Raw genomic sequence first — 25,028 nt, 5'->3', positions numbered from 1 at the left:
TACAACATTCACACGCAGCTGTGTCTTCCCTGGGGTTGCACTTGGGCTGCGGGTGCTAGATCTCACTGTGGAAGTGCCTGCAAATAAATGGTTTTGTCACTGTGTTCACACATTCCTCCAACCAATGGGCCTGCTCTGACTTATACCTCCATTAGGTCTGCCATCCTCGCAGCTGACTGCTGACATCACCTCATACACATGGACCTCACAGAGAGGAGCGATAAACGTTTTTGATAAGGTTCCCTTGAATCTGTTTTGGCCAACAGTTGAAAAATAAATTTGTCTCTAGTCTGGTGGACGAACTGTAAAGCTTTGACACTGTTTTAGAACATATATTTGGCATTTCCATACTTCAATTTCATTTATCAGCTGAAATATACAGAAATACTGATTGCTACTATTGACTGACATATGAGTTGGGCTCTAGTTTTTTACACTAGAGTAAAATAGGAGCAGAGCGCTTTAATTAATGAGAGTGAAGAAATAAGGAAGAAAGGCAGGAGTGCAGTACCAGTCCCATGGTGTTTCCATAAGAAATGCGAGTAATGCCCAGAAAAGTGTAGTCAAAATTTGCTTTAGATGAAATGACTGGCAGGGCGACGTCTCTCTCAGGCTACAACTGAAATGGCAGCCAAAACACTGAGCTCAAAGGAACGCATTCGAACCAGCAAAGAAACAGGCAAAATATTTTACTTGAATCACCTTTAGAACATGACACATGGATAAATACTGACTAAACTAGCTGCTGCTATATCATGATCACACAACCAGTCCTATGAGAGTAATCTGACCTTGTGTTGTCTTTTGACCCTTTGTACTTGGCATCAGCACCTCAGCCTTCCTTTTGCCCAGTGCTGTACTAAGCCTTATTTTACAACCCTGTCATTTTTCACTCTTTTCAGTTGTGGTGAATAGGGTCAAAAGGATTTGTTTATTTTTACCTTACTCCAAAACATCTTTCACCACATTTTGTAGCCAGGCATTTGGAGATATTTGAGACTGAAAAGGCTCACCAAAAGAGGAAAACGAGCCGGCAGACTTACTACCAATGAATCATTATGAAAAGAAGAAACGACAGCAGAAAAGGTAAACACGGTGGATTTCCTTCTGGCTGGTTTGACATTACAAGGGTGTTTAACTTAGGGTACCAAGGGAGGTGAACTACACAGACCAATACACCAGGCTCAGGAGAGCGAGAGTGGGCAACAAAGAAAGAAAGAAAGAAAGGAGGGAGAGAGAGAGAGAGAGAGAGAGAGAGAGAGAGAGAGAGAGAGAGAGAGAGAGAGAGAGAGAGAGAGAGAGAGAGAGAGGAAAAGGGAAAATGTAATTAACCAGACTACAGTCAGTTGGCCTGGTCTGGTGGAGGTGTTCTTGAGTTCTGGGTTTGTTTATCGGTCTCGAGAGAAAGGCCAGTGGAACAGGAATGCTGTGTATGGGTGGTCAATTAGTTTACAAATTTCAGCTGTGACAGAAGCATTCTCCTCAGCCCTGGCCCCAGACTCCCTCCCGCCATCTCTGACCAAACCACATCATATCAGGGCCCAAACCTCATGCCGTGATCTGAGGCATTCCCTGGGCTGCAACATAAAGAATCTCACTCCATTTAGCCCAACCTAAATCAACAGCCTTTTACTGTGGTTGCACTGGATTGCCTTGCATCCAGGATCTGCCAGCGCTTTTAGCCCCTTTTCAGTTTTCCATGCGTCCAATGTACTTCTCAGAACCAGACCTCCACTACACTGTCACTCTGCTTTTTCACTTCCCTGGGATCACAACATGTTGCACATCCTTTCCGATTTGACTGAATGTACTTTCTCTCTGGACAGATCATTTTAACTATGAAAGCCAAGCGGACTGAAATCAAATCTGAACATGGAATAAATATTCTTTCCTGAGCTTGTCGTGAATAGGGCACTGAATCAAGAGTGTCTCCTGGAACGTCAGTGCTTCAGATAATAAAATGCTGATGGCAACGATGATCAGGTTTTCCAGTTGGGCAAGAGAGCAATGCTTGGCTTTTACTACACTCACTTGACGAATGAGGATGGCATCATAGCTGCAATGGGCAGCCTAGCTATACACTTACACACACACACGCACACATACAAGTGTTGATGGACAAAAACCACACTGCGGATCATACCGTACTGGTGTGGGTAATCTGGTGATTAACACTATTATCAATCATCTTCTGCGATCCAGTGACAGTGTGCCCACTGGGATTAATCATCTGACTGATTAGTGTGAAAGGTTTCAGTGTGTCAAGAACTAAGGCACATTGGACCATTACTCTACGTCTTCACGTACATGTAGATGATTTCTACTCACTGCAATTGTTACATAACATGAAATATGAGCATATATTTCCTTCTCCTGGCACAGTATACTGCATGCAAGCACCTGACTGTCAATAGGAATATTTTTAACCACAAAATATGCATTTGTGCACACACGGATCAGAACATTTACACATCCACTTATTCACCACCAAAGTATGCATCCATATCTTTCTGACTCTGTGTACGTGCAGAAGATTGTGCTGATTACAATGAATGAACTCTAATACATTTGTCCCACTGCGTGTGCGTGCCAATTTGCATGAGCATGTGTGTGTGGGAGTTCAGGACAGGAAATGTAAAGGTTGAGGTAGTTCCTTGGAAACAAAGGCTCCGGCATCTCCACATGAGCCCTTTCCTTTCATAGGCGCCCGAGGCTCCTGTCCACATCACTGTAACGCTTGAGAGGGAACATCCTGGAGCCCTGAAGCTGCCACCCCCACCTTTCCCTTCACCTTCTACAGATGGTCTGACCTACAGTGCATCACAGTCATGTTATGTTAGCTTTAAAAAATGTGCAACTGTGTGACACAAAAGCAGCTTTCAGAGTAAACCTCTGCCAGACTGGGTGCCTTATTTCTGAACTAGAGACGAATAATAAGCAATGGCCATGATCTGGTTTTCCTCAGCTTTCACTGCAAGAAAACCCACGATTCCCCAGCGTCTCACCGACCCCAAAGACAATCTTATCTCTCTCTTACAATTTGTATCATCGTCTTTCCTCCCCCTCTCCTTTTCCATCCTTCATCTCGCCTCTATTTTCATACTCTTGCTCTCTGTTTTACTGCCCCAACTGAAAATTGAGTCATAACTTCCTGACGGCACTGTTCAAAGGTCACCCCCCCCCTTCTCTCTCTTTCTCTCTGTGTTCTCCGTCCTCCTCCCTCCTCTCCCTTTTGGGAGGCCCCTCATCCAACACGCCTAGCACTGCATTCCACAGACAGTGGGAGCACTTTCAAAGCCTGCACAAGCATAGCAGACCACCACTCACAGCAGCACGCAGGGCGACTGAGCCACGGCCTCAGCTGCCACCAGGCCTCAGCAGTAGGGCTCAAGCCCTGCCAAGGAGAGCTTTGACTGGGGAGAAATTGCAATGTAGCAGCAACAGAGTCTCTGTGATGACAAGGAGAAACCAACTGTGGCTCTCAAGCAGCAGAGTGATAACTGTAGAGTATTAGCCACCTCCAAGCTGCTGAAACCAGCTCCAAGTAAAACCCTCGTGCCACAGTGGGGCCTCTCATGTCTGTGCTGGGAGGCTGGCAGCTGCAATAGTGGGGTGCAGGCCTCAGAGTACCTTTTCATCTGACCCCCAAATCCTTGAGGTCTCTACTACGCTGACATACAGCTCCAGTTTCAGCCTCCCAAGGCTCCCTATGTGCTCAGCTCTCAAAACAATAATGTTCTTGTATATGGTCACATACCACAACACAGATGCACAGTACTGTAATGAACAGTCAATTAATCCATTAGTTAACGAGCACAAATGTCATGGGTTCCAACCTTAACTATTTCCCTCACACATTTCCTTCAGTAGCACCGAAACAAGAAAAGCAGAAACATCAGAAATATCATGGTTTGCCTGATTTCACCACAAAGAATATGAACCATTTTGCATTTTGTAAAAACATGCTGGTACTGTGTTGGAAAATATTAACATTTGTTTTAAAACAAATGGTATCAAACCTGTATCCGAGACACAAGGGCGCCCTCTTGTCACCTCTCATAACCTGCGCTGCTGTCTGTCGTCTGGGACTGAGTCATCAGTGGTCTTCAGCAATGAGTTGCACTGGACAGCTGCTGTTTCACACGTGAAGCACAAACAACAGACAGCATTTTCACAAAGTGAAATTATACGTATTATAGGCACAAAGATCAAAATAGCAATTCAGGTTACAGATAACACTAATAACAATAATAATAATAATGATAATAATAATAATAATCTTTATTTACCACTGTTCTAAACAATGTTATAAGATGCTTTACAGAGGAAAGCAGAGATTAAAACAAGACCACACTAACCTTAAAAAAGGATCCAACAAATTAAGAAACAGAATTAAACAGCCCCCAAAAAAGTAAAAATTAGAACAGCAAAAAGGTTGACAAATAAAACAAACATAAGAAAGCACATACAATGACACATATCAAAATGCCAAAAACAGATATTTTAAGAAGTGATTTAAAAAATGTTACTGATTCTGTGAGCCTCAGATCCTCAGGTGGGGAGTTCAAAAGCTGAGGGGTGATAGCGAAAGCCCAGGCACCTTTAATCTTCAGACGAGCTAAAAACAGTATGGCTGTTTTAGTAATATCATGTAGGGTGGCAAATGTATGCTTATAAAACTCATGCAGATTCACAGACAGGATGGCCATTAAGGACATTCACACAAGTGCCACAAGGGTAAATGAGCTACATCCCATCTTGATAAAATCTTATACAGCCCATGACTACACTGTAAACCTATGAGTCAATGTTTGTGAAAACAATTGAAGTGTATTTTAGTTACAGGATATTCAGGATAAAGTCATTCTATAATCAGTTAGCCAGGCATGAGCAATATTATGTTTTTACAAATCTGTTGTTTGTAGGATACGATGCATCATCACAGTTTCAAGGGTCCTGATTACATTTCACCACAATAATGTTATGTGCTGTTGAAATTAAAGTCTAATACAGCAATAGAAGGAATCTGGATTAGGAAATTTGAGCAACCACCATCCTACAGCAGTGCTGTTTTCATGTGTGTGAACAGAGACAGGCATGTCTCTCCTTTTGGCCGGCCTCCATTGTTAGTCTCCAGTCGTGCCTGGGTGCTGTGATTATCAATGCACACATCTGGATGGACTTAGTCAAGGAATCCTATAAAGAACCTAATGGGCTCCTCTAACATTTTTTTGAAGACTGATTAAGAGCCGTTTCAGATCTTGTTCACATCAATGAGTTCCATCTGTGATTTATTTAAGTTTTCACTGAATTTGTTATCTACATTACTTGCTGCCTGGGGTTCAGGGGACTTAAGGGGGCTTGCATGCTTTGGAGGTAATGTGCAAGATTGCAGAATATTTGCTTATGGGGCAGGTCAGATACCTGGATAAACACAGAGGGCTCTTCAACCACTGACAAACTAAGCATAGGCCTACATGGAAATCCTAGCTGTTTCTTTACCATGAAAATGATTCCAGCTTCCTTAACATGCATGAAAATGCTTAAAACTCTCACAGATGCTGACATACATCTCGTTTCCCAACAAATCTATTCTCAAAACACGGTTGCAAACTTTAGTTTTTTAAGTGTCACTCACTTTTAGTCTTGCTAATCATAAAATTAAACCACTTTTTGGTGTCACGCCAGCATGAAAGACAAATTTACACCCTACACACAGTCTAGTGAAGTAGCAAACAGACCCAAGTTTTAAGGCCTATTTGCCTTCCAATAGTGTGACCCTTATGTTTTATGAGGGAGACTAACACCATGAACTACATTTGTTACAAATTAGGCTTCCTGGTGCCGTAAAGTTGACACCTGCCACTTCAAACCTTTCTTTGGAAAGAAGGACAGCCAGGACATTAATGTACGTTTATTAGCTAAGCTAGCTAACTCCTGTCCACCAAGTCAAACTACTCACTAAAGGGTACCGTGGATAGTAACGTGTAAAATTTCTTTCTTTTCTCTCTTTGGTTTGCAAACAAATTTTCACTTGAACTTTAACTAAACTGACAGGCACTGCCGGGTATTCTTACCGTCTAAAAACCCAGTTTTGTTGAAAGAATGATCAAACAATCCCATTTTCACCCCAAAGGGCAAGGGAGCAACTGCCATCATTAACCACAGGGTGTCGCCAGAATCAACGGTCCTCCAAGGTCAATGCTGCCTTTACGTGCTTTTCGTTAGGTCCTGTTTCTGATGATGATTTGTGGATTCTCTGAATGGATCGACTGCAATTAATTAACCAAATGGTCCGTGGAAAAAATACAAGATAAATATGTGCATAATCTGCGACGTGTAAAGCAATTTCCCTATGCTTTATGGTAAAAGTTTTATAAAGATCTTAGGACCTTCTAACAGCAAATGACTTTCACGGTCAACCATTGTCATTTATGACATTTGTGTCATTTACTGATACCCAAGCTCGTAAACCTCTGTTAGTCCTCTTTCGCACATCGTTCAATCCCCATTTTCCGACAGCATTTGAAGTAACATCAAGCACCGGATATGACGCATGACCGCAGGAACTAAACTTTAGCTTGTAGCTGTAACTGTAGCACAACAGCTAAGTAATCAGTATCCAAAATAAAGGCTGTCGGAAGCGCGTTATCTTGTGAACTGCCGCTTTCGACGTTGATATGGAGCTGTAGCCACGATTAATAAACAGAGGTAAAAGTCTCTAACTGGGTTTTACTCTTGCATAATTTGGGGGTACGGCTATTCAGCCAAATTGTTTTTTTCCGTAGCAGCTAGCTAGCAGTAACAACACAGTCTGTTGACCATTTTTTAAAATTGACGCAGTACTGCTGTGAATTTTGTTAAATGAAATATAGATAGGAAAGGAACGGGATAAATTTGCAAACAAAATGTCCCCTTCATATTCCACACAATTTGGACTAGCATATTTGTAGGACTTCTCAGTGTGTTTAATAAAGATACTTGCTGTCCAGCACAACTAGAAGGCAGACTCACTTAGACAGGTCGAAAACGTTGCCGCCCCCATCCGCTTCATAATCACTATAGTTTGTAAAGGCAACAAAGTCAAAATAAAATTTGGCAAGACACTTAATCTCTGCCTACTGATGTCTTCCTGTTCAGTGCTGAGGAATGGTCTGACTGCTGCAGCATCAGTAAAGATGCACAGCCGTCTACAAGAGCTGAAGAAGGAAGAGGAGACTCTCCTCAAAATCAAAGTGATGCTACAAGACCAACTGAACAGGTTGAAGGTGAGTGAGAGTTCAGAATAGGAGTGTGTTGTTGTTTGTGTATATGTTTGTGATGCCTGTGGTTTATATTTTTTTCACTTTGTGTTTCAGTTTGAAGAAGGGGCCTTGAAATCTATCATTAATGCTCAAACAGAAGAAGGAGCCTCTCAGCGCCTATCCCCAGAAACTGAGGTAAATGACCATACCAGAGAAAGCATCAAGGGACAACCCTTCTAAATGCTATTTTTAAATTATCATATATTTGCACTCCTACTAAACTATAGTTCTGTTCTGCCTTGCTGTGGATGTTACAGTTTGCAGGTCTGGATAACCTCAGTGATTATATTAACATCCACACTAAAACCACTTTTTACTCAGACTCATAAGGTTAAGACAGGAAATCAGTTAACATGTTTGTGTTTGTTGCAGTACTTCAGTTTCTTTAAAACCTCATTCAACATACTGTGTGTCTAGGATATATTTAGCCAAGTAATCATGATTATCTATCCGAAATGTTGCTGAGTTAGGTTATTTGTAGTCCCTTAACTTGTAGGGAATAGTCAGATTATTCCAGCGCATGTAAAGGCAGTTTAAGAAAGATGTTCATGTCATTTTTAGATTACATTTGCTTAGGACCATGTTCTGTCACATTTTAAAAAAGAAACTGCATTCCAACAAACTGCTTTGCTTTTGCATCTTCAATGCTATAAAAAAAAGTGCACAGAGTAATGTAAAAGAATTAACTATGAAAAGGAACTGCATAATAATATTTTCTGAAGGTGCTTTCCTGTCTTCATAAGTGTTTTAAATTAGTCAAGTTGTGTCTTGCATTCTTATTTTGTTAAGATTTCATTTAAAAGTGGTCACCTGTCATGACTATTATTTATTTTCATTGTTTCAGGTTCATATTAATCTTGATGATGAGAGCGAGATCAATCAAACCAAACTGCTACTGAATGCTGCTGTAGACTATGATATGGAGGAGGAGGAGGAGGAGGAAGATGATGATGATGATGATGAAGAGGAAGATGAAGATGATGATGAAGACGGTGACAATGAGCTTGGATTTGTGCCTGAGGAGGATGAGGAGGAAGATGATTACTGAGATTCTCAGTGTTTCATGGGGCTTCTAAGTTTGCACCACTGAAGTAGAACCACATGTAACTGGACAGCTGTTTATCTGTTCACCTGTTTTGTACTATCACGTATGAAGTTTAATTTATTTGGATGGAGTGAGTAACAGTAACAGTGTAATGATGTGTGGTGCTAACAGTATCCTCTCCTTTGCCTGATTTAAGGCCCGTCATCAGGATTTCAGACTATGTTAGAATTCATGTGTTAAACTTTATGAGAAATGTCTCACTGAAATGCAGTAAGACAGTATTATTAGGTGCTTCTAGCTTACTAGATATATTGTGCATTTCCAAAATGAGAAACTGAGCAATTCACATGAGAATCAGAAGTTGAGATGTGTCTGTTAGCATGAAAATGTATGGCTGGGCCATATAAGAATATAGTGTCTATACACTATGTATGACATGACCATTGTAAGCACAAAATAAACTGTTTTGCATAGGGTTCACCAGAATGATTTTTATAATGCACAGCTCTGTGTGGATAAAGAGATGCCCTCCGAGCTATTGTGGTCCCATCCTGAATCCATCCATACAGAGAATGTCAGAGATGAGACTCTGCCACATGAATTAAATAACTTCTTCCTTTGTTTCACTTTGTATCACTGGGGCAGGCACTGCAAATCTCCACTCAGTCTTGCTAAACATTTTAAATGTGTCAAAGTGAATATAACTAAAGGACCAGATGAAATATGTGGGAGGACATTAACATACTGTACGGATGAACTGAGTGATGTATTTTAAAGACTGTTCCAGTTCTTTTTAGACTTTGGGCTTTTTCTTTATCTCTGAAAGAATTCTAACATCATTCCAGTTCCAACGATCACTGGACCTAAAATCTTCAATGACTTGCAGCCTATAGAATTAAGATCAATAGTAATGAAAACTCTGGAGAAAACTGTTAAATCAGAAATTGTGGATGTAACTGGGCCAGATCTCATTCCCCGGCAGTTTGCAAATAAGCCTGGGAGAGGTGTTGACGAAGAAAAGTTTTTTATTTTGAGCACTGTACATGCGCACAGACCTTTTGGTTGACTTCTCATCAGCCTTTAATACAATGCAGTCTCATGTGTCAGTAAAATAAAGGCTCATATCTTTTTAGATTTTAATGAATGAAAAAAATCATCTCACAAAAAGTTGGCACATAGACAATCTGCCAAGGGGCCTTCATGGCAAAGGTGTTGAAATTGTGCAAATTATTATATATTATTATAACAGATACTAGGGAACTGTCTTTGATGACAGATTGAGATTCTGTGAAAGTACAGATGTGGCTATGAAAAAGACTCAGCAGAGTCTGTACTACCTACATAAATTTCACTCCTTTGGAGAAGATCAGAAAATATTGACATTGTTTTTTCCTCTCTTAAAGAAAGTATTTTATTAAATTGCCAGTTATTTGTTTACTTCCCTTTGCAAAGAAGGACAAAACCCGATTGCAAGGTGTTGTTAACCTCAGTTCTACCCTCTTGCACAGTTTGCTTGCTTTTGTTTGTAAACTGCCCCTTAGGTGACTAATATAGTATTTTGAATTTAATTGAAATTGAAGTTCTACACCGATACGCTTCCCAACATAGAGTGATATTTTTCGGATTTAATGAGTGTTTACATGCAAGAAAAGTCTAAATCTTGTTTTCAGTTTCATTCTCAGATCCTCAGTAAAGGCAATACCTACATTAAATTGTCCTAACCTGAACCAGGCGAATGGGTAATGCAGTGCAAACACTTTCCACTCACAAACCATTCAGCATTTTCTAAACATTTTAAACAATACAGTGAGCCTCACAATAAGGCCAGCTTTCAGGCCAGCAGGGACAGCTCTGGAGAAGGGTGGTGCTCCAACAGGCAATGTACAATAGAGACTGCACCAATAGATATATTCAGCTTTCTACATGGTCTGCTGTTCCAGGAGAGCTCATTCATCCAGGGACTTGGACTCAGCACACACCTGCTGCAAATGAATTCTTCATAAGGCACACAGGTAATTGGACATCTGCTACATTTGGTGGTTTTGGATTTTGCACAAGTGATTTGAAAACAAATATACTTGCAGGAGGAACACTGAATTAAAAAATGCAAAAGTAAGAAACTTGTATAACTGGGGGGGGAAAACAAAGGTAAACATTGACAGGAAATTATACTATAATTAGTATTCACAATTTCAGGCACATTTGAGTTTTGTCTATTATATATCTAAGCTTTTACCACATTTCTGATTTAAAACTCCTTAAGCTGTCATAGTTCAGTGTCTTCGGTTTTGCATTATGTGATAAATCCTGTTCATGACAACCACTCCAGACTTGGAAAAAGACAATTTTGTTTATTTGTTTACTCAAATCTGTACATTAGCCATGACAATGCAGCAAATAGCATTGATTTCCTTATAGCCATCAAACAATGGGGTTGTGATGTACTCCTATTCACATTTAGTCTATTTGTGTGGAAAGGTTCATCCATTGTCATGTGATTGTGCTCTGTAAATATATCAACCTCTCTAACATCAGCTTTGCTTACAGAGGTGAAACCACAGTTTGTATGGGATCTGTCTGCCTCAGCAAGATGAGCTTACACTCCATTGAGTTTGAATAGGGGTATTTGGCTCTGCATTAGGGACGTGGGACCCCCATAGTGCATCACACTGGATGCTTCCAGAGTGTTTATTGTGATTCTATTAAGATTTCTTTTCTGGTGCTAATTTTGACAATTTTCAGAAAAGAGGGTTGAAAGTGTGTATTTATGTTTTGGTTACAATAACATGTTTTTTCCAGATTATTATTGTGACTGAGTGTTGATGCTGAATGGCTCTTGTTTGTGAACAGACATCAGTGAGGGACTGGAGCAGAACCAGACAGTGACTGTGCTGCAGGTTCAGGAGTACCATGCTGCCCCGCTGTGCATTCAGTGTGTGCCATGTGTTTATGTTGGTGCTGTGTCTGTCTGCGGCTGAGGACTTCGACTGGACAAAGAACAACCACGGCTCCTTCTATTATGGCACTTTTCCAGCTGGTACACACAACTTGTTTTTTTTCTGCAGTGGGATAAATGCAGTACATTTGAAGTACCTAGTAACTGTTGAGCTGGTCAGAATGGAAAGGTTGTTGTATTTTGTGTGTATTAGGATTTTCATGGGGTGCCGGCAGTTCAGCCTATCAAACAGAAGGAGCCTGGGACAAAGATGGAAAAGGACTGAGCATCTGGGATGTGTTCAGTCATAAGAAAGGCAAAATCCAACAAAATGAGACTGGGGACTCCTCATGTGAAGGCTACTACAGAGCGAAGGTAGGGTGATCAGGTGTGGTGTGTCCTAGAGATGTGGAGAGAACAGAATGGGGCACAAGGAAATCTACATATTTCATTCTGTTGTGTGTGTGTGTTGCACAGGATGATGTTTCTTTGATGAATGAGCTGAAGCTTAACCACTATCGCTTCTCCATCTCATGGCCCAGACTCATCCCTACTGGCATAAAGTGTGAGTAACTGCTGTTGGCTGAAGCCCTTTTGCAGCTCTCTGCTGGAACACACACACACACACACACACACACACACACACACACACACACACACACACACACACACACACACACACACACATATATATATGATTCAAGTTGCTAATTGTTAAATCTGAACATCCTTTATCACCATTTGCAGCTGACCATATAAATGAAAAAGGAATACAGTACTATGACGAACTGATTGACCATCTACTGGAGAACAAGATCACTCCAATTGTCACTCTGTATCACTGGGATCTTCCCCAGGTTTGTATGCAAAACACTGATGATCCCAAACTTTAACCGCAGTATTTTTGCATTACAGTACTACCCTTCCTGACTGAGTTACTTAACTCTCTGCCTCACTAGGTCTTACAAGAAAAATATGGTGGATGGCAGAACATAAGCATGGTCAACTACTTCAATGAATATGCTAACCTGTGCTTTGAAAGATTTGGTAATCGAGTGAAGTATTGGATCACTTTCAATAATCCATGGGTAGGTTCAAAATAAACATACACCACATATGAATTTACTTTTTTTAATCATAGAACTTGGGCAGACGTGTATTTACCTGGTACTGAATGCACCATTATTGCACTAATACTCTTTTCAACCACAGTCTGTAGCAGTTGAAGGCTATGAGACAGGTGAGCATGCTCCTGGACTGAGGCTGAGAGGAACAGGGGCATACAGAGCTGCCCACCACATAATCAAGGTATGAGAATGCAAATGCATTCAGTTAAAGTATCAAAAACACTGAGCAAACCGTGACTACTTTTAATTGACACGTAAACATCTTTTTTGTAGGCACATGCTAAAGTTTGGCACACTTATGATACACAATGGAGGGGAAAACAAAAAGGTAAACAAGTTGACAGCTTTGAAAATAGCACACCGACCTAATTCAGCATTTGCCTCTCAACAGTACTGTCTGTTTGAGTGTTGAGAGCTGCTGTTCACGTCTCCAGGTCTGGTTGGCATCTCTCTGTCTGGGGATTGGGGTGAGCCGGTGGACATCAGCAACCAGAAAGACATTGAAGCAGCTGAGAGATATGTCCAATTCTACCTGGGCTGGTTCGCCACACCCATCTTTCATGGAGACTATCCTCAAGTAATGAAAGACTTCATTGGTAAGTTCAATTGGGAGCAGTTAATCCTGAGGTAATATTAACTGTTGTGGAATTAACTAATCACTGCTTGCGACTGTGTATGCAGGAAGGAAGAGTGTCCAGCAGGGCCTTGGGACATCTCGACTGCCCACATTTTCCCCTCAAGAGAAGAGCTACATCAAGGGGACCTGTGACTTCCTGGGCATCGGCCATTTCACCACCCGCTACATCACCCAAAAGAACAACCCATCAGGCCGTAGTAGCAGCAGTTACTTCACTGACCGTGACCTGGCCGAGCTGGTTGACCCACGATGGCCTGACCCCGGGTCAGAGTGGCTCTATTCTGTGCCCTGGGGTTTCAGACGTCTGCTCAACTTTGTCAAGGTGACTCCTGGTGTATAGTGTACAGTTAGAGATGCACAACAGACGTTTCGACATTTGTTCTATACCTGAAATTCTCGTCGCACACTGCAATGATAGTTAAATTACATAAATGTGACTTACTATACATCATTCTGATTTCTTCTCTATTTAGACTCAGTATGGAAACCCAATGATTTATGTGACTGAGAATGGAGTCTCTGAGAAGATGTTATGCACAGAGCTGTGTGATGAGTGGAGGATACAGTATCTTAAAGACTACATCAATGAGATGCTAAAAGGTGAATGAACTCACACGTAACAAGATTAAAAGAAAGTGAATTCCTTTGGTCTGGGAATTATAGCGAATTAATTCAAACTCTAGTCCAACCTTTGTGGTCAGCTCACCCTCTGTTCCCTGTGGTGTCACTCAGCTATCAAAGATGGAGTCAACGTGAAGGGCTACACCGCATGGTCCCTGCTGGACAAGTTTGAGTGGGATGAGGGCTACTCCGAGAGGTTTGGCTTGTACTATGTGGACTTCAGGAATAAAAACAAGCCTCGCTATCCCAAAGCTTCTGTTCAGTTTTACAAACGCATCATCAGCTCCAATGGATTTCCTAATCAGAGAGAGGTGAGATGGCTACAAGGACCTACTTCTGATCCTTCTCCTTTTGCAGTATTTATACACATTATGCTCCAGATACAGATAAGCTCATTTCCTCTGAAATGAAGATATTTAGATTAACTGGTTAACCATCTACTATGTCATGGAAATAAGTCAGTAATAATGTGTAACTGCATTGCAAACCCTCACAGGTTGAGAACTGGAGGAGGAAGGCAGTTGAGACCTGTTCTTCGAGCAACCAGCTCCTGGCGGCAGGTTAGTTCATCTCTAACATCCCTGACTTATCAGTTATCAGAGGTAAACAACTAGCTGGGGTAAACAAATAAAGATTCTGCCCTAAATATCAGAAACTTGCCAACAGAATTTAATGAAATAAATCTATAATTATAATTTGACTTGAATGTGTGTCGCTGTTATTTAAGCACCTCAGAAAACACGAGCAAATTTGTAGTTAAATAAGAATGCTGGAAAATCTCCTACAGACTATCTGAGATATCTTCTTTGTTTGCCCCTCCAGCTAGAAGAAAATCCAAGGAACATGCAGAAATGCCAAAGGTTTGGCCAGTGCATGATGAAGTTTAGAACTTTATGGTATATGTCTTCTATTCTTGTATGCTTGTGCTTTGCTTTGTTGTTAGGCCTCAGCAGTTCAACCCCAGGTCCTGCCTTTGAAATAAGTTTGTGCTCCTTGTATACAGTGTGCAGCTACTTCTTCATTTATCTTAAGTTTTACAAGTGTGCTGAAATCTAATACACTTCATAGCAGCTTTGACAAAAACTCAGTAAACATAAAGCTTATCAGTAGACTTGTGCCCACAGGGGATTTCATGAAGAAGAGCTGTAAATTTAAACTAATAACATAATGAGAACCTGCCTGTGTTACATCTTAATTGAATTTATAAAACAAAACTTCAACATGAGGCTCAGGAACATGATTCAGCCATGATGGTGGTGACTGCTAATAATAAATAACTAAAAAATAAGATTTTTAAAGTTACCTGGCTGCGTTACTAATACTGCTTTCTGAAATATTCCCCAGTAGCTGCATGCAGTTCTCAAAGGGTTAAAGTGACATTAATCAACTCTGAGTCATTTCTCTGTTTTTTATTAGAGGAACAGCGGAGTACTGCTGCCAATATTCTAAGACTTATACATGGTAAGGAATCACTCATGCTCACTATAAATCAGTTAGATGATTTGATTTAGGAAAAACATATTAACCCTTTGAGTGCTGTGCTTGAGCATCACCGCTTTATAAGCAGTGTCCTAACTACGTGATAATGCTTGTGAGTTGTTAATGTATGTGTGTGTGTGTGTGTGTGTGTGTGTGTGTGTGTGTGTTTTGCAGACCCTCTGACCAGCCATATGGAGATGGTAACTGAGATCGTTGTTCCCACTGTGTGCACACTCTCTATTTTGCTCAGTGCCGTCTTCCTTATGTTCCTGCTGCGGAGACGGAACTAGAAAGTGTGCATGTTTACAATAACATCTATGCACATATACACACAAGCACTTATATTGTACATGCATCATTTCTTTAATGGATCATGCGTGAACATAAATGCATTATTTGAACTGAATTTCAAGAGAATTACTGACTTCATTCATTTGACGTGTATACAGTGTTTGCTGTAAAAACATCAGGTTAACCTTTAATAATGAATTTAGTACAACACATCCAAATTGTGGATAGCCCTGCAACAAGTTGGATTTTCTTATTAAAATATTGCTGTGGAATATTGCCATTGCAAAGAGTCCTTATGATCTAGTGTATTTTGTGTTTTCATTTGTTTGAAACTGGGAGTTCGGCAAAAAGCCTCTTCCTGCTCTGTCCAATACAAAAATACAAGCAAATATGACAATAAAGATATGGTTAGAAAACCCCTGACAGGGTTGCAGAACATGTAGCCTAAACAAAGGACTAACAGTTGCTCAATGAAAACATTAAACAAAAAAACAGCACATTAATAGAAAACCCTATAATGCTCACTGTAGGGTTTGTGATACAATGGGTCCATCTGGCTAGTTCTTCTAGTATTTCCAAACATGTTAACTGCTAATGAGAATATCAAATATGAAAATAAACACCTCCTTTGTTCAGTTTTGCTCTGTGTAAATTTATGCAAAGTTGACAAGACTGCAGCACACCATGGTGGAGAAGAAGGCAGGGTCCTCACTGTCCCCGTTCACTGTCTCATTTGGGTAATCTAAAAAAGATAGGGGGAAAAAACAAAGTAAGGTTATCTGTGCTTCATTGGGGTAGCAAATATATGACAAGCATAGTCAGTGCAGTGTATGAAGATCACCTGTTTCAAAGATCACATGATCAACCAGTGGTCTGTCACTGAGCTGTAAGGATGTCCTGACCTCACGAGGACCATGTCCACTGGACACCTCAACTCCCCACAAAACTGGGTGCTCTCTGGAACATTAGGGATGAGACAATGGCCCATGTTAATATATTGTAGTAGTTGGCTCTAAAATGAATATTAGGTGAAATAGGTGAAGATGAATGCATCAAAAAAACACACTGAGGATATGCTGGGTCCGAGTCACTAATGCTGCATTTCAATGAAGGCAGAGACTGGGTCACATTACAAAACAATGTGAAAGCAGATGTGCTCCTGACTGAGCATAACCAAGCTCACGAACACCTGAATACAGTGGACTTGCTTCTAAATAATAAATAACAGTGGCTATAATGTAAAACCAATTTTGAGTGAATAGTCCTGTCTTCTGCTTTTTTTTTTTTTTTTGACACTTTCATAGGTGAAACAAATTACTAGTTTGTGTTAAAACATGAATGAGAAGACAGATTTCACAATTTCATTTACAATTTTCTTTGTACAAAATGGAGCAGTTAGCGTGCAAATGGTTTTATGCCTTACTTCTGGTAGAAATGGCTGATCAGGGCTGGTTTGATTTGGAGTTTTAACTCGTGTTCCTCATCATATGGGTATGTTTTGTAGTGCTGCAAACATGATCTATGAGAAAGGAAAGGAAGAGTGATATTTAATTATCCACTTTAATGTCATCTAATGACAATTTGCACACTCCTGCATCACAGGAAAAAGCCTGCTTTATTTACTGTGTGAGAAGGAACAGTCGGTCGTAGGGCAAACCGAGGAATGTACTGCAGGTCACAATTATTTCCAGCAGATGGTGCAATTTTCTGAGACGGATCACTTGCTCCTGTAGATCAACTTCCGTGCTCAGGTAGTAACACTGTGGAGTAAAATTCTCAAACTCAGTATTTTGTTAAGAGTCATTTGAAAATAGTTGACAGTAAAATAGTCTTAAGCTTACCAAGTGGTTTAGAGTTGTCAACTCCTCACCTGAGAAAAAAAAAAAAAAACAACATATATAAACAATATGTGCCAAAGCAAAATGTGTGCTTTTTGATTCATATACATTGAGGTTAATTATTACTCTAAAACTAAACAAAAATGGACACAGGGTTACATAGAAAATCAGAATGATAAGTCAGAGGTTACCAATGAGATAGTTAATGTAATCCTTTCTCATCTTGTCCAGACCCATCTCTAGCAGCATGTGGACAGGGGTGACCCCTGTAAGAGACACGTGATCGATCTGCTGGTGGTAGGACTGCAGGATGAGCTTACTGAGGGAGCTACTGCTGTCTCTGTGAATCTGGATGAAAGGGACAAAAAACAAAACACAAAAACTTCACACACAACCACCTTCAGACTTTTCTCACTGATCAACAGTTTTCACAAGCTGCATCATTCCCAACCCAGGGTTTGATGTCTCCGTATCTCAGAGCTTCGATGACCAATTTCAGACAGTCTCCAATGTCTTGGTATGAGGTCACACCTGTGATGAAAATAAAAGAAAGAAAGAAAATGATAGTTTCTGATGGTCATTTTACATCAAATGAAACTTTGATAAAGAGGACTCACTCTTTCTCATGCGAACCCACAACTGTTCCACAAAATCCAAATCGCCTCGTTCCAAGAGAGAGTTGAAAATGGGAGTGTCTGTCTCAGACTTCGGCTTTGTGGTCTTGAAGGAAAGATGAGGAGAAAAGATGAAGAAGCTAGGGAGATACCACATGTGTTCTGAAGTGAGTGCAATCATGAACAGTCTCTTGCTTTTAACACATATTTCATACCTCAGCTGGTTTTGTAGCCTGATCCTGTAGAGTCTTTGCAGTGCTCTGAAGCTCTGGAAGAAGGATTAAAAAAGAAAAAGAAAAGAATCTTGTTAATTAACTGTTAGTGTTAAATCATAGTTAAGGTGCATTTATTAAACAAAGCAGATACCTTCTAGATAAGCCTTGGTAAGATTTACAGCTGATGTGCTTTCCAAAGGTTCCATCCATTCAGTCTCACCAGTTCTCAAACCATCAGCAAGGGTCTGAAATAACAAGAATCTGATATACTTACTTGTTTCTTTGTGTACTGATACTCAGGGTTGTTCATTTCAGATTATTGCGTGACACAAACCTGAAGAAACTCTAGCTCCCTGTACATCTCAAACATTGGGCTTCTCATGTCTCCGCTGGAAACTTTGATATTCTGCACATGAACAAATATAAACACAGTAGAAATCATAGTTTGTGCCAAAAGATAAGGCTTCTATTTTCTTGGAGTATAAGATGCACATGCATGGTGATTATGTCTCAAAATGTACCACTTCATTTTGTTTTTTAGAGTGTTCTGAAATATGATTAAAAATTCACTTTAGACATATAAAAAGACAGTGTTTTGTGGCAGAGGAGGAGTATATTTAAAGCATGATTGCTACTTACCAGTGTAGCTGTAGAAGACAGGGGAGGGGTCTCAAGGATACTCTCCACGTGACTCCATTTGAAATCCACTGTCACACTACTTTGTGACTCAATCATGGTGTTTTCAACAACAGTGGAGCCAAACAAGTTGAACCTGGCACTGCCTTTAAGTACCATCTGGAAGCACAGACAGATGTCACTGAAGAAACATTCATTCACACTGATTTAAAAGAGAGGACACACACTCTCTTACCGAGGATGGGTGATGCCTTTTCTTGTGCTCTTGCTTAAGCTCATCTAAGGTTATGAGAGATCTTGTGTCCACTGTTGAACCTAGCAACATTCAAGTTGGAGTAAAATAAAATGTCAGAAACATCAAAATCACACAGGATTTAATTATAAACAAACATTCACTATCCTGAAAATGTTTCAGGAGTGAGTTATTCAAAGAGATATGGGGTATTTGAACTATACCTTTGCAGGTAACTGAGTATAATTTTACACCAGATACTTTACTGCCCGTGCAGACTGTTTCGGCCCCAAACCAGGTTGTTCTAGTGGGATCAGACATGTCACATCGCACCCACAGAGGGTGTAAGGCAGGGTTGTTGTCCACAGCTGACACATGAGCATTTTGAGATAATGTGTACCAAGACAGCAACTGCCTATAAGAAAGAAAGAAAAAAATCTTTATTTTTGATATGTCGGCTACGGTAGATACACAAGTTTTATTATCCTATTAGCACTTGCTTCATTTGAATATAAAGTTAACCCTAGCTCCGGTTACCTTGCTTTCATGATTGCAAGTGGCTGTGGTCCCAGTTCTGTTTGGAGTACATCGGCATCAACACCTTCATCAGCATCATCACCAGCACAGTTTGAATACTCAGTTATTTGCTGATCATCAGGTTCATTCATTTTTGGAACCTTGTGAATTTAACACATAAAACCATGGAACAATGGGTAGCATTAGTGAGAGAACTGATGAGGCTGTATAGAAAAAAAGGCACCCACAGGTATCTTGACTTATATGTATTGCTTTTACAAAGGTTCGTGGCTTCTAATACACTTACACTGTAATTACACTGTAACACTTGTGTAGGGCTTGCATACACCCTGAATAAGTTTAATGAGTCACAGTCTTAACATTACTTACAGCTTTTTGACAGATGAAGACTGGCTGGTTGCCACAGTACATATTCACCACAGCAATTTTGTCCCCATTCATCTTTAATATTTGGATGTCCTCCTGAAACCCAGCAGATACTGTATGAATAATAGGACTGTAAATAAGGATTAGTTTAATCACTGATTAATCTGGAGACTATTTTTCTAGATTAATAGTTTGATCTGTAAAGCATAAAAAAACTAAAAGAATGCCCATCACAATGTCTTTGAGCATAAAGAAACGCCATATCTTGATTTATCTGACCAAAACCCAGAAATAATCTATTGACTAAAATGTAAGACAAGGAAATGTAGCCAGTTCTCACATTTGAAAATTTGCTTTAAAAATTACTTAAACAGCTAATCGATTACCAAGAATCAGCCATTCATTTCCTTTCGATCAACTAATTGATCAGTTGTCATTGCAACGCTAATCAACATCTTAAACATTAAACATAAGGAGATCCACCAAACTGTGAGAGACTTTGCATAAAGTCAAATGAAATTACCTCATATGTATATGTATGGTTGCTTTCCTCATCCTGGAGAGACCTGGCACGCAACACAACAGAAATAACGTTACTTCAGCAAGATAGGTATTTCTTCTTTCTTTACTAACTTTCTGACAGTAACTTCACGTTAATGTTAGCTTAAAAAGCTAAGCTTAGTAACGACACACACCAAAACTCACCGAAGAATATTAAAAAACTCCTTGGCACTAGATATCACCTTTGAGCCCATCGCGAAATTATACAACAGATCTACTGTTACAGAGCAAAGTATGAGGACAAAACACAGAAAAAAAGTTGCAAGAGTTTAACTTCAACACAGCAAACTTTTGGCAGCCACTGTTGATGTTTTGACAGTCGCGCGCTCACTCAAACGATGACGTCATGAGGTCACAGGTTACCACTCAGTCGTCATGACTTCAAACAAAAGATATTAACAACTAAAGTGTTGAAAAAAAGTGTATATATAATCTTATATATGTGAATGATAAAATTTAAGCAAATAAAAAAACTCGACAGAAAAAAAATGTTACTGAGAAAGTAGTTCGGTTACTACGCTCATCCTTCGCCAACATGGAGTAAAGAAATAGTCCCAGCTGTGGCCTTCCACTTTAAAAATGTTTAGTTTAGTCCTGAGTATTTGACTAAAACTGCTTACGTAATTATTTTTACATCGATACAAGTTTTATGAGGCATATTTATCTAGGCTTAAGCAAAAGAATGGTCAGAATAATGCTCCTGACGGAAGTGGTATGTTCCGAGGCGGAGGCATAAAGCATTCAAGGTGATTTACCAACTTCCTTTTCACTGTGGCCGCCATAGCTAGAGGAGCGTGGTTCCCGGCGAGCCGAAAAATTATTTACGAAAATGGTAAGAAATTATACTGATATCGCTGTTAATGTGCCACACAACACGTGTGTGTTATGTCGTTCGTTATGTTTAACATTTATGGCTGTATTTTCCGTCTCTGGAAAGTCAAAGTTTAGGTTTAACGTAGCAAAGAGCTGGAAAGCTCCCGGCTAGCGAAGCTAACACGAGGAGCCATTTTGGTCAAGCGGCTCCAGTTAAGCAGTTACACGTGTGGTTGTCGCTTCGGTGGCAGACCAGTAATAAGCAACTAGAAGATGTCGCGTCTTTTCATATCCTCTGCCTTTTTGTCTTTTTTATAGAAACCAGTTCTGACGTTAGGAGTCTGTTCATACCCTAATATAGGTTAATGCCGTTTACAATGAGTGGCCAAGGTAACTTAAAGATTGGCTTGCTAAGTCACGTTAGCAGACTCATGCTAAGCTAAGGCCATCAGCCGCATACTTCTAGGTGAATTTATCAAAATGCGTGATACCAAGGAGGCTGCGTAATATCTTGTATTATATGATTATGTGTATTATACGAGAGATAGCTGTGACTTGACATAACCATCCATCCATCTACATCACGTTTCACCGGGCAGGTTTGTCCGCACATGCTAGTCGACACGATGGCTTGTTCCCAAAACACGTTGTCTTAAATATTATTCTGAATGACCTATTGTATCTTACAAGATATGCACCTCTCAAATACAGCATTGTGTAACTGCCTGCCCGAAGCTCAGTGTTTCTCCTCGTTTTGCTTCCCAGGCCTGTGCTCGACCCCTGATCTCGGTTTATTCCGAGAAAGGAGAATCATCAGGCAAAAATGTTGTCATGCCTGCTGTGTTCAAGGCTCCAATTCGCCCTGATGTTGTGAATTTTGTGCACACCAACATGCGCAAGAACAGTCGCCAGCCTTACGCAGTTAGTGAACTGGCAGGTGAGTGTTTCTGTCAGTCTTGAACTGGCATGTTGAGCAAGGCTCCTGTCTCTTTGAAGCTGATGTTCTAGATCATTGGTTTATATAAAATTATAAAAACTTTATGACTCTAATATGTAATTGTATGTTTCAGGCCACCAGACCAGTGCAGAGTCCTGGGGTACAGGGCGAGCTGTGGCCCGTATCCCTCGTGTGAGAGGTGGTGGTACTCACCGCTCTGGCCAGGGTGCTTTTGGAAATGTATCCTTTTGACCAGAACTGAAACTTTACAGTTTTTCTCACTCTTTTAAAAATGCTTTATCATGATGAGCTAAAGTTTTAGACTTGCTGTGATGGTGTAATTTGCGTCTGACTCTGTGACCAGTGACAGAATGCCTGCTGTCATATGCTGGCACAGATGGCTGACGAAACATTGAGTCTGAGCGGGTATTTGTTACTTCAGTACTTAAGGCACCTCAGCAATTGTCAGACTTCCTTAACTTCGATCTAGATGTGTCGTGGAGGTCGCATGTTTGCCCCCACCAAAACCTGGCGCCGCTGGCACCGCAGGATCAACACCACCCAGAAGCGCTATGCCATCTGCTCTGCCCTTGCTGCCTCTGCCATTCCTGCACTTGTGATGTCCAAAGGTAAGATCTAGTAAACCATGTTTGTATAGTACTCGGACAGCTGTAGATAGAGAAAAGGCTATTTAAATACTCTTAAATATGTTGAACTATACTTGCCATGATGGTGTAATTTGCGTCTGACTCAGTGAACAGTGACAGTTGCCTGCTGTCTCAAAGCTGTCACAGGGTATTGATGTGTGTTAAATTCTGAGCAAGCTCTAGTAACACTTTAGTGTCTGAAGATCACAACATGTTTCTGTGTGTGGATACCTTTTAGTTGATTACTGATCTTGTCCGCTAGGACACCGCATTGAGGAAATCCCTGAGGTTCCACTGGTGGTTGACGACAAGGTTGAGGGCTACAAGAAGACTAAGGAGGCAGTGCTCCTGCTGAAGAAGCTTAAAGCCTGGAATGACATCAAAAAGGTAACTTAATTTGGTCATAAGCTAAAGGTTTAAAATTTTTGGTCTTTAGGTTGGGCAGTGTCAGATGTGCTGTTTTAAACATTAAAAAAAGACATTAGCTTAAATGATGTTTTATGTTAATGTCCATATTCTGTGAATGGAACAGGAATTACTTGAACATATTTCACTTATTTGGATAAAAGAGTGAAGACAATAAGCTGCAGAGGCAGCAGTACAACAGTACACCCAATTCATATGAATGATGTGGAACGTAGCACAAAATCATGAATCTGAAGTTGTCACTTGGGTTATTTGAAAAACAGTGCCTCATCCAGTGGTAGGGGATCAGCTTTAGTGTATTTTTTTGTGAATTACTGGTTGTCTTTTTTGTGTTTGTGTCAGTGTTGTATGGGACTAACATTGTTAATATTTTATTTTCAGGTCTACGCCTCTCAGCGCATGCGTGCCGGTAAAGGTAAGATGAGGAACCGCCGAAGAATCCAACGCAGAGGGCCATGCATCATCTACAACCAAGATGCTGGTGTCACCAAAGCCTTCAGAAATATCCCAGGTGTGTTTTGTTGTGTATGTAGACAGATGTTGGAGCATTAACTTAGACTTAAATGAAGGCGAGACATGGTAGTAAGATGGGCAGTGGCATTGTGCTTTGCTTTACACATTGTGTAACTATATTTATGTAGATATCAAAATTCAACTAGTGAATTGTATGGCAGTTTTTTTTTTTCAGTTTTGAATAAGTAAACATCAAATTATTCCTTAAAAGAAGCAACAAGATGATGTACTCTCAACCTGAGTGTTAAATTATTGCTGGTGCTGTATCATGCAGGTATCACTCTGCAGAACGTGAACAAACTGAATCTCCTGAGGCTCGCCCCTGGTGGTCACGTCGGACGCTTCTGCATCTGGACTGAAAGCGCTTTCCGCAAGCTGGATGAGCTTTACGGCACCTGGCGTAAACCTGCCTCCCTGAAGGTTGACTACAAGTGAGTATTTAAGGAGCATGCCGTCTGTAGCACAAGCAAAAACTGGTGTCGATCACATTACAGTGATGAGCTTCCACTTCATGGTCCGTGTTTTTGAAACTGTGTGATATTTAACGAAGTTCTGAGTTTGACTGTCACAAGACTGGTCAGTTTTCTGTTTTTGTTTTATTCCCACACATTAACCTAAGTCTTAATGCCTCCTATTTCAGCCTGCCAATGCACAAGATGACCAACACAGACCTGAGCAGGATTCTCAAGAGTGAGGAGATCCAGAAAGCACTTCGTACACCCAGGTAAGCACTGCTCAGTTTAAGTTCTTGAAATTTGCTTTGGCTGGTCAACTATGATGATGTTCCACTTCAGGTCCGTGTTTCTGAACCCTGATTATTATGGAAGTCCTGAGAGACATAAGGGGATGGATTACAAATAATGCAGTTTAGCAGTTCACATTAAGACTGGGCTATATTGTCATTACAGCAAGAAGATCAACCGCAGGGTACTGAAGAAGAACCCTCTGAAGAACTTGAGGATAATGCTCAAACTGAACCCTTACGCCAAGACAGCAAGACGTCATGCCATCCTCAAGCATGACCCTGCAGTAAGAAGTGAAACAATTCAATCTAGCAGCAAAAATTGTGTACTTGTTTCTTGTGATCTTGAAATCTTGTGTGGTTTTTCCACAGATCAAGGCCAAGATGCTGAAACCCAAGAAGAAGCCTGGAAAGAAGGGAGCACCTGCCAAACCCAAGGCATAAATTTATACATACATACAGACTGGAGTTCAGTAACAATAAAAGAATGGTTTCAAATTCACGAGTCAGCC

At 40.5% G+C, this 25,028-nt stretch overlaps 4 protein-coding genes and 4 non-coding genes across 8 annotated transcripts; 7 read left to right on the top strand and 1 right to left on the bottom strand.

Moving 5' to 3' along the window:
- The first annotated feature begins 6,557 nt into the window (after positions 1-6,557).
- snapc5 (small nuclear RNA activating complex, polypeptide 5) lies at positions 6,558-9,059 on the top strand. Its single transcript, XM_041038844.1, has 4 exons — positions 6,558-6,711; positions 7,141-7,268; positions 7,359-7,439; positions 8,149-9,059. The coding sequence occupies exons 2-4, from the start codon at positions 7,179-7,181 to the stop codon at positions 8,350-8,352; spliced, it is 375 nt and encodes a 124-aa protein (XP_040894778.1). The 5' UTR covers positions 6,558-6,711; positions 7,141-7,178; the 3' UTR covers positions 8,353-9,059.
- A 2,200-nt stretch (positions 9,060-11,259) lies between these two features.
- lctlb (lactase-like b) lies at positions 11,260-15,510 on the top strand. Its single transcript, XM_041038841.1, has 14 exons — positions 11,260-11,386; positions 11,499-11,659; positions 11,762-11,849; positions 12,032-12,141; positions 12,244-12,372; positions 12,497-12,592; positions 12,685-12,739; positions 12,846-13,007; positions 13,093-13,370; positions 13,522-13,648; positions 13,781-13,980; positions 14,166-14,229; positions 15,086-15,130; positions 15,323-15,510. The coding sequence occupies exons 1-14, from the start codon at positions 11,260-11,262 to the stop codon at positions 15,436-15,438; spliced, it is 1,758 nt and encodes a 585-aa protein (XP_040894775.1). The 3' UTR covers positions 15,439-15,510.
- zwilch (zwilch kinetochore protein) lies at positions 15,500-20,756 on the bottom strand. Its single transcript, XM_041038840.1, has 18 exons — positions 20,583-20,756; positions 20,401-20,443; positions 19,881-19,973; positions 19,512-19,651; positions 19,199-19,389; positions 18,978-19,057; positions 18,746-18,901; positions 18,441-18,512; positions 18,258-18,351; positions 18,107-18,159; positions 17,895-17,997; positions 17,729-17,808; positions 17,469-17,625; positions 17,281-17,309; positions 17,063-17,199; positions 16,863-16,958; positions 16,281-16,396; positions 15,500-16,181 (listed from the first exon to the last, which is right to left on the bottom strand). The coding sequence occupies exons 1-18, from the start codon at positions 20,630-20,632 to the stop codon at positions 16,093-16,095; spliced, it is 1,779 nt and encodes a 592-aa protein (XP_040894774.1). The 5' UTR covers positions 20,633-20,756; the 3' UTR covers positions 15,500-16,092.
- Positions 20,757-21,133: 377 nt separating this feature from the next.
- rpl4 (ribosomal protein L4) lies at positions 21,134-25,014 on the top strand. The gene is made up of 10 exons (XM_041038899.1): positions 21,134-21,270; positions 22,017-22,188; positions 22,322-22,428; positions 22,679-22,817; positions 23,098-23,222; positions 23,643-23,772; positions 24,049-24,205; positions 24,415-24,498; positions 24,683-24,803; positions 24,889-25,014. Exons 1-10 carry the CDS (start codon positions 21,268-21,270, stop codon positions 24,958-24,960), a joined length of 1,110 nt encoding a protein of 369 aa, XP_040894833.1. The 5' UTR covers positions 21,134-21,267; the 3' UTR covers positions 24,961-25,014.
- Positions 22,514-22,613, top strand: LOC121182765. The gene has a single exon (XR_005894164.1). It is a non-coding gene; the product is annotated as a small nucleolar RNA SNORD16 (small nucleolar RNA).
- LOC121182767 lies at positions 22,911-23,010 on the top strand. The gene has a single exon (XR_005894166.1). It is a non-coding gene; the product is annotated as a small nucleolar RNA SNORD16 (small nucleolar RNA).
- On the top strand, positions 24,263-24,334 carry LOC121182763. Its single transcript, XR_005894162.1, has one exon. It is a non-coding gene; the product is annotated as a small nucleolar RNA SNORD18 (small nucleolar RNA).
- LOC121182764 lies at positions 24,544-24,611 on the top strand. The gene has a single exon (XR_005894163.1). It is a non-coding gene; the product is annotated as a small nucleolar RNA SNORD18 (small nucleolar RNA).
- Positions 25,015-25,028: the final 14 nt, after the last annotated feature.

The sequence above is a fragment of the Toxotes jaculatrix genome, chromosome 5, assembly GCF_017976425.1.
Source record: "Toxotes jaculatrix isolate fToxJac2 chromosome 5, fToxJac2.pri, whole genome shotgun sequence".
Taxonomy (NCBI): Eukaryota; Metazoa; Chordata; class Actinopteri; family Toxotidae; genus Toxotes; species Toxotes jaculatrix.
This window is presented reverse-complemented; position numbering and strand designations above follow the sequence as displayed.

Excerpts from the sequence above, each read along its gene's own strand:
- snapc5 (XM_041038844.1), top strand. The coding sequence starts at position 7,179 with ATGCACAGCCGTCTACAAGAGCTGAAGAAGGAAGAGGAGACTCTCCTC. Across the intron at positions 7,269-7,358 it reads ACCAACTGAACAGGTTGAAG|TTTGAAGAAGGGGCCTTGAA; the intron begins GTGAGTGAGAGT and ends TTTGTGTTTCAG. Across the intron at positions 7,440-8,148 it reads GCCTATCCCCAGAAACTGAG|GTTCATATTAATCTTGATGA; the intron begins GTAAATGACCAT and ends TCATTGTTTCAG.
- lctlb (XM_041038841.1), top strand. The coding sequence starts at position 11,260 with ATGCTGCCCCGCTGTGCATTCAGTGTGTGCCATGTGTTTATGTTGGTG. Across the intron at positions 11,660-11,761 it reads AAGGCTACTACAGAGCGAAG|GATGATGTTTCTTTGATGAA; the intron begins GTAGGGTGATCA and ends TGTGTTGCACAG. Across the intron at positions 12,740-12,845 it reads ATGGAGGGGAAAACAAAAAG|GTCTGGTTGGCATCTCTCTG; the intron begins GTAAACAAGTTG and ends TCACGTCTCCAG.
- zwilch (XM_041038840.1), bottom strand. The coding sequence starts at position 20,632 with ATGGGCTCAAAGGTGATATCTAGTGCCAAGGAGTTTTTTAATATTCTT. Across the intron at positions 19,390-19,511 it reads CTTGCAATCATGAAAGCAAG|GCAGTTGCTGTCTTGGTACA; the intron begins GTAACCGGAGCT and ends TCTTTCTTATAG. Across the intron at positions 18,513-18,745 it reads TGTCTTCTACAGCTACACTG|AATATCAAAGTTTCCAGCGG; the intron begins GTAAGTAGCAAT and ends GTTCATGTGCAG.
- rpl4 (XM_041038899.1), top strand. Across the intron at positions 22,189-22,321 it reads CGCAGTTAGTGAACTGGCAG|GCCACCAGACCAGTGCAGAG; the intron begins GTGAGTGTTTCT and ends TGTATGTTTCAG. Across the intron at positions 22,429-22,678 it reads GCCAGGGTGCTTTTGGAAAT|ATGTGTCGTGGAGGTCGCAT; the intron begins GTATCCTTTTGA and ends ACTTCGATCTAG.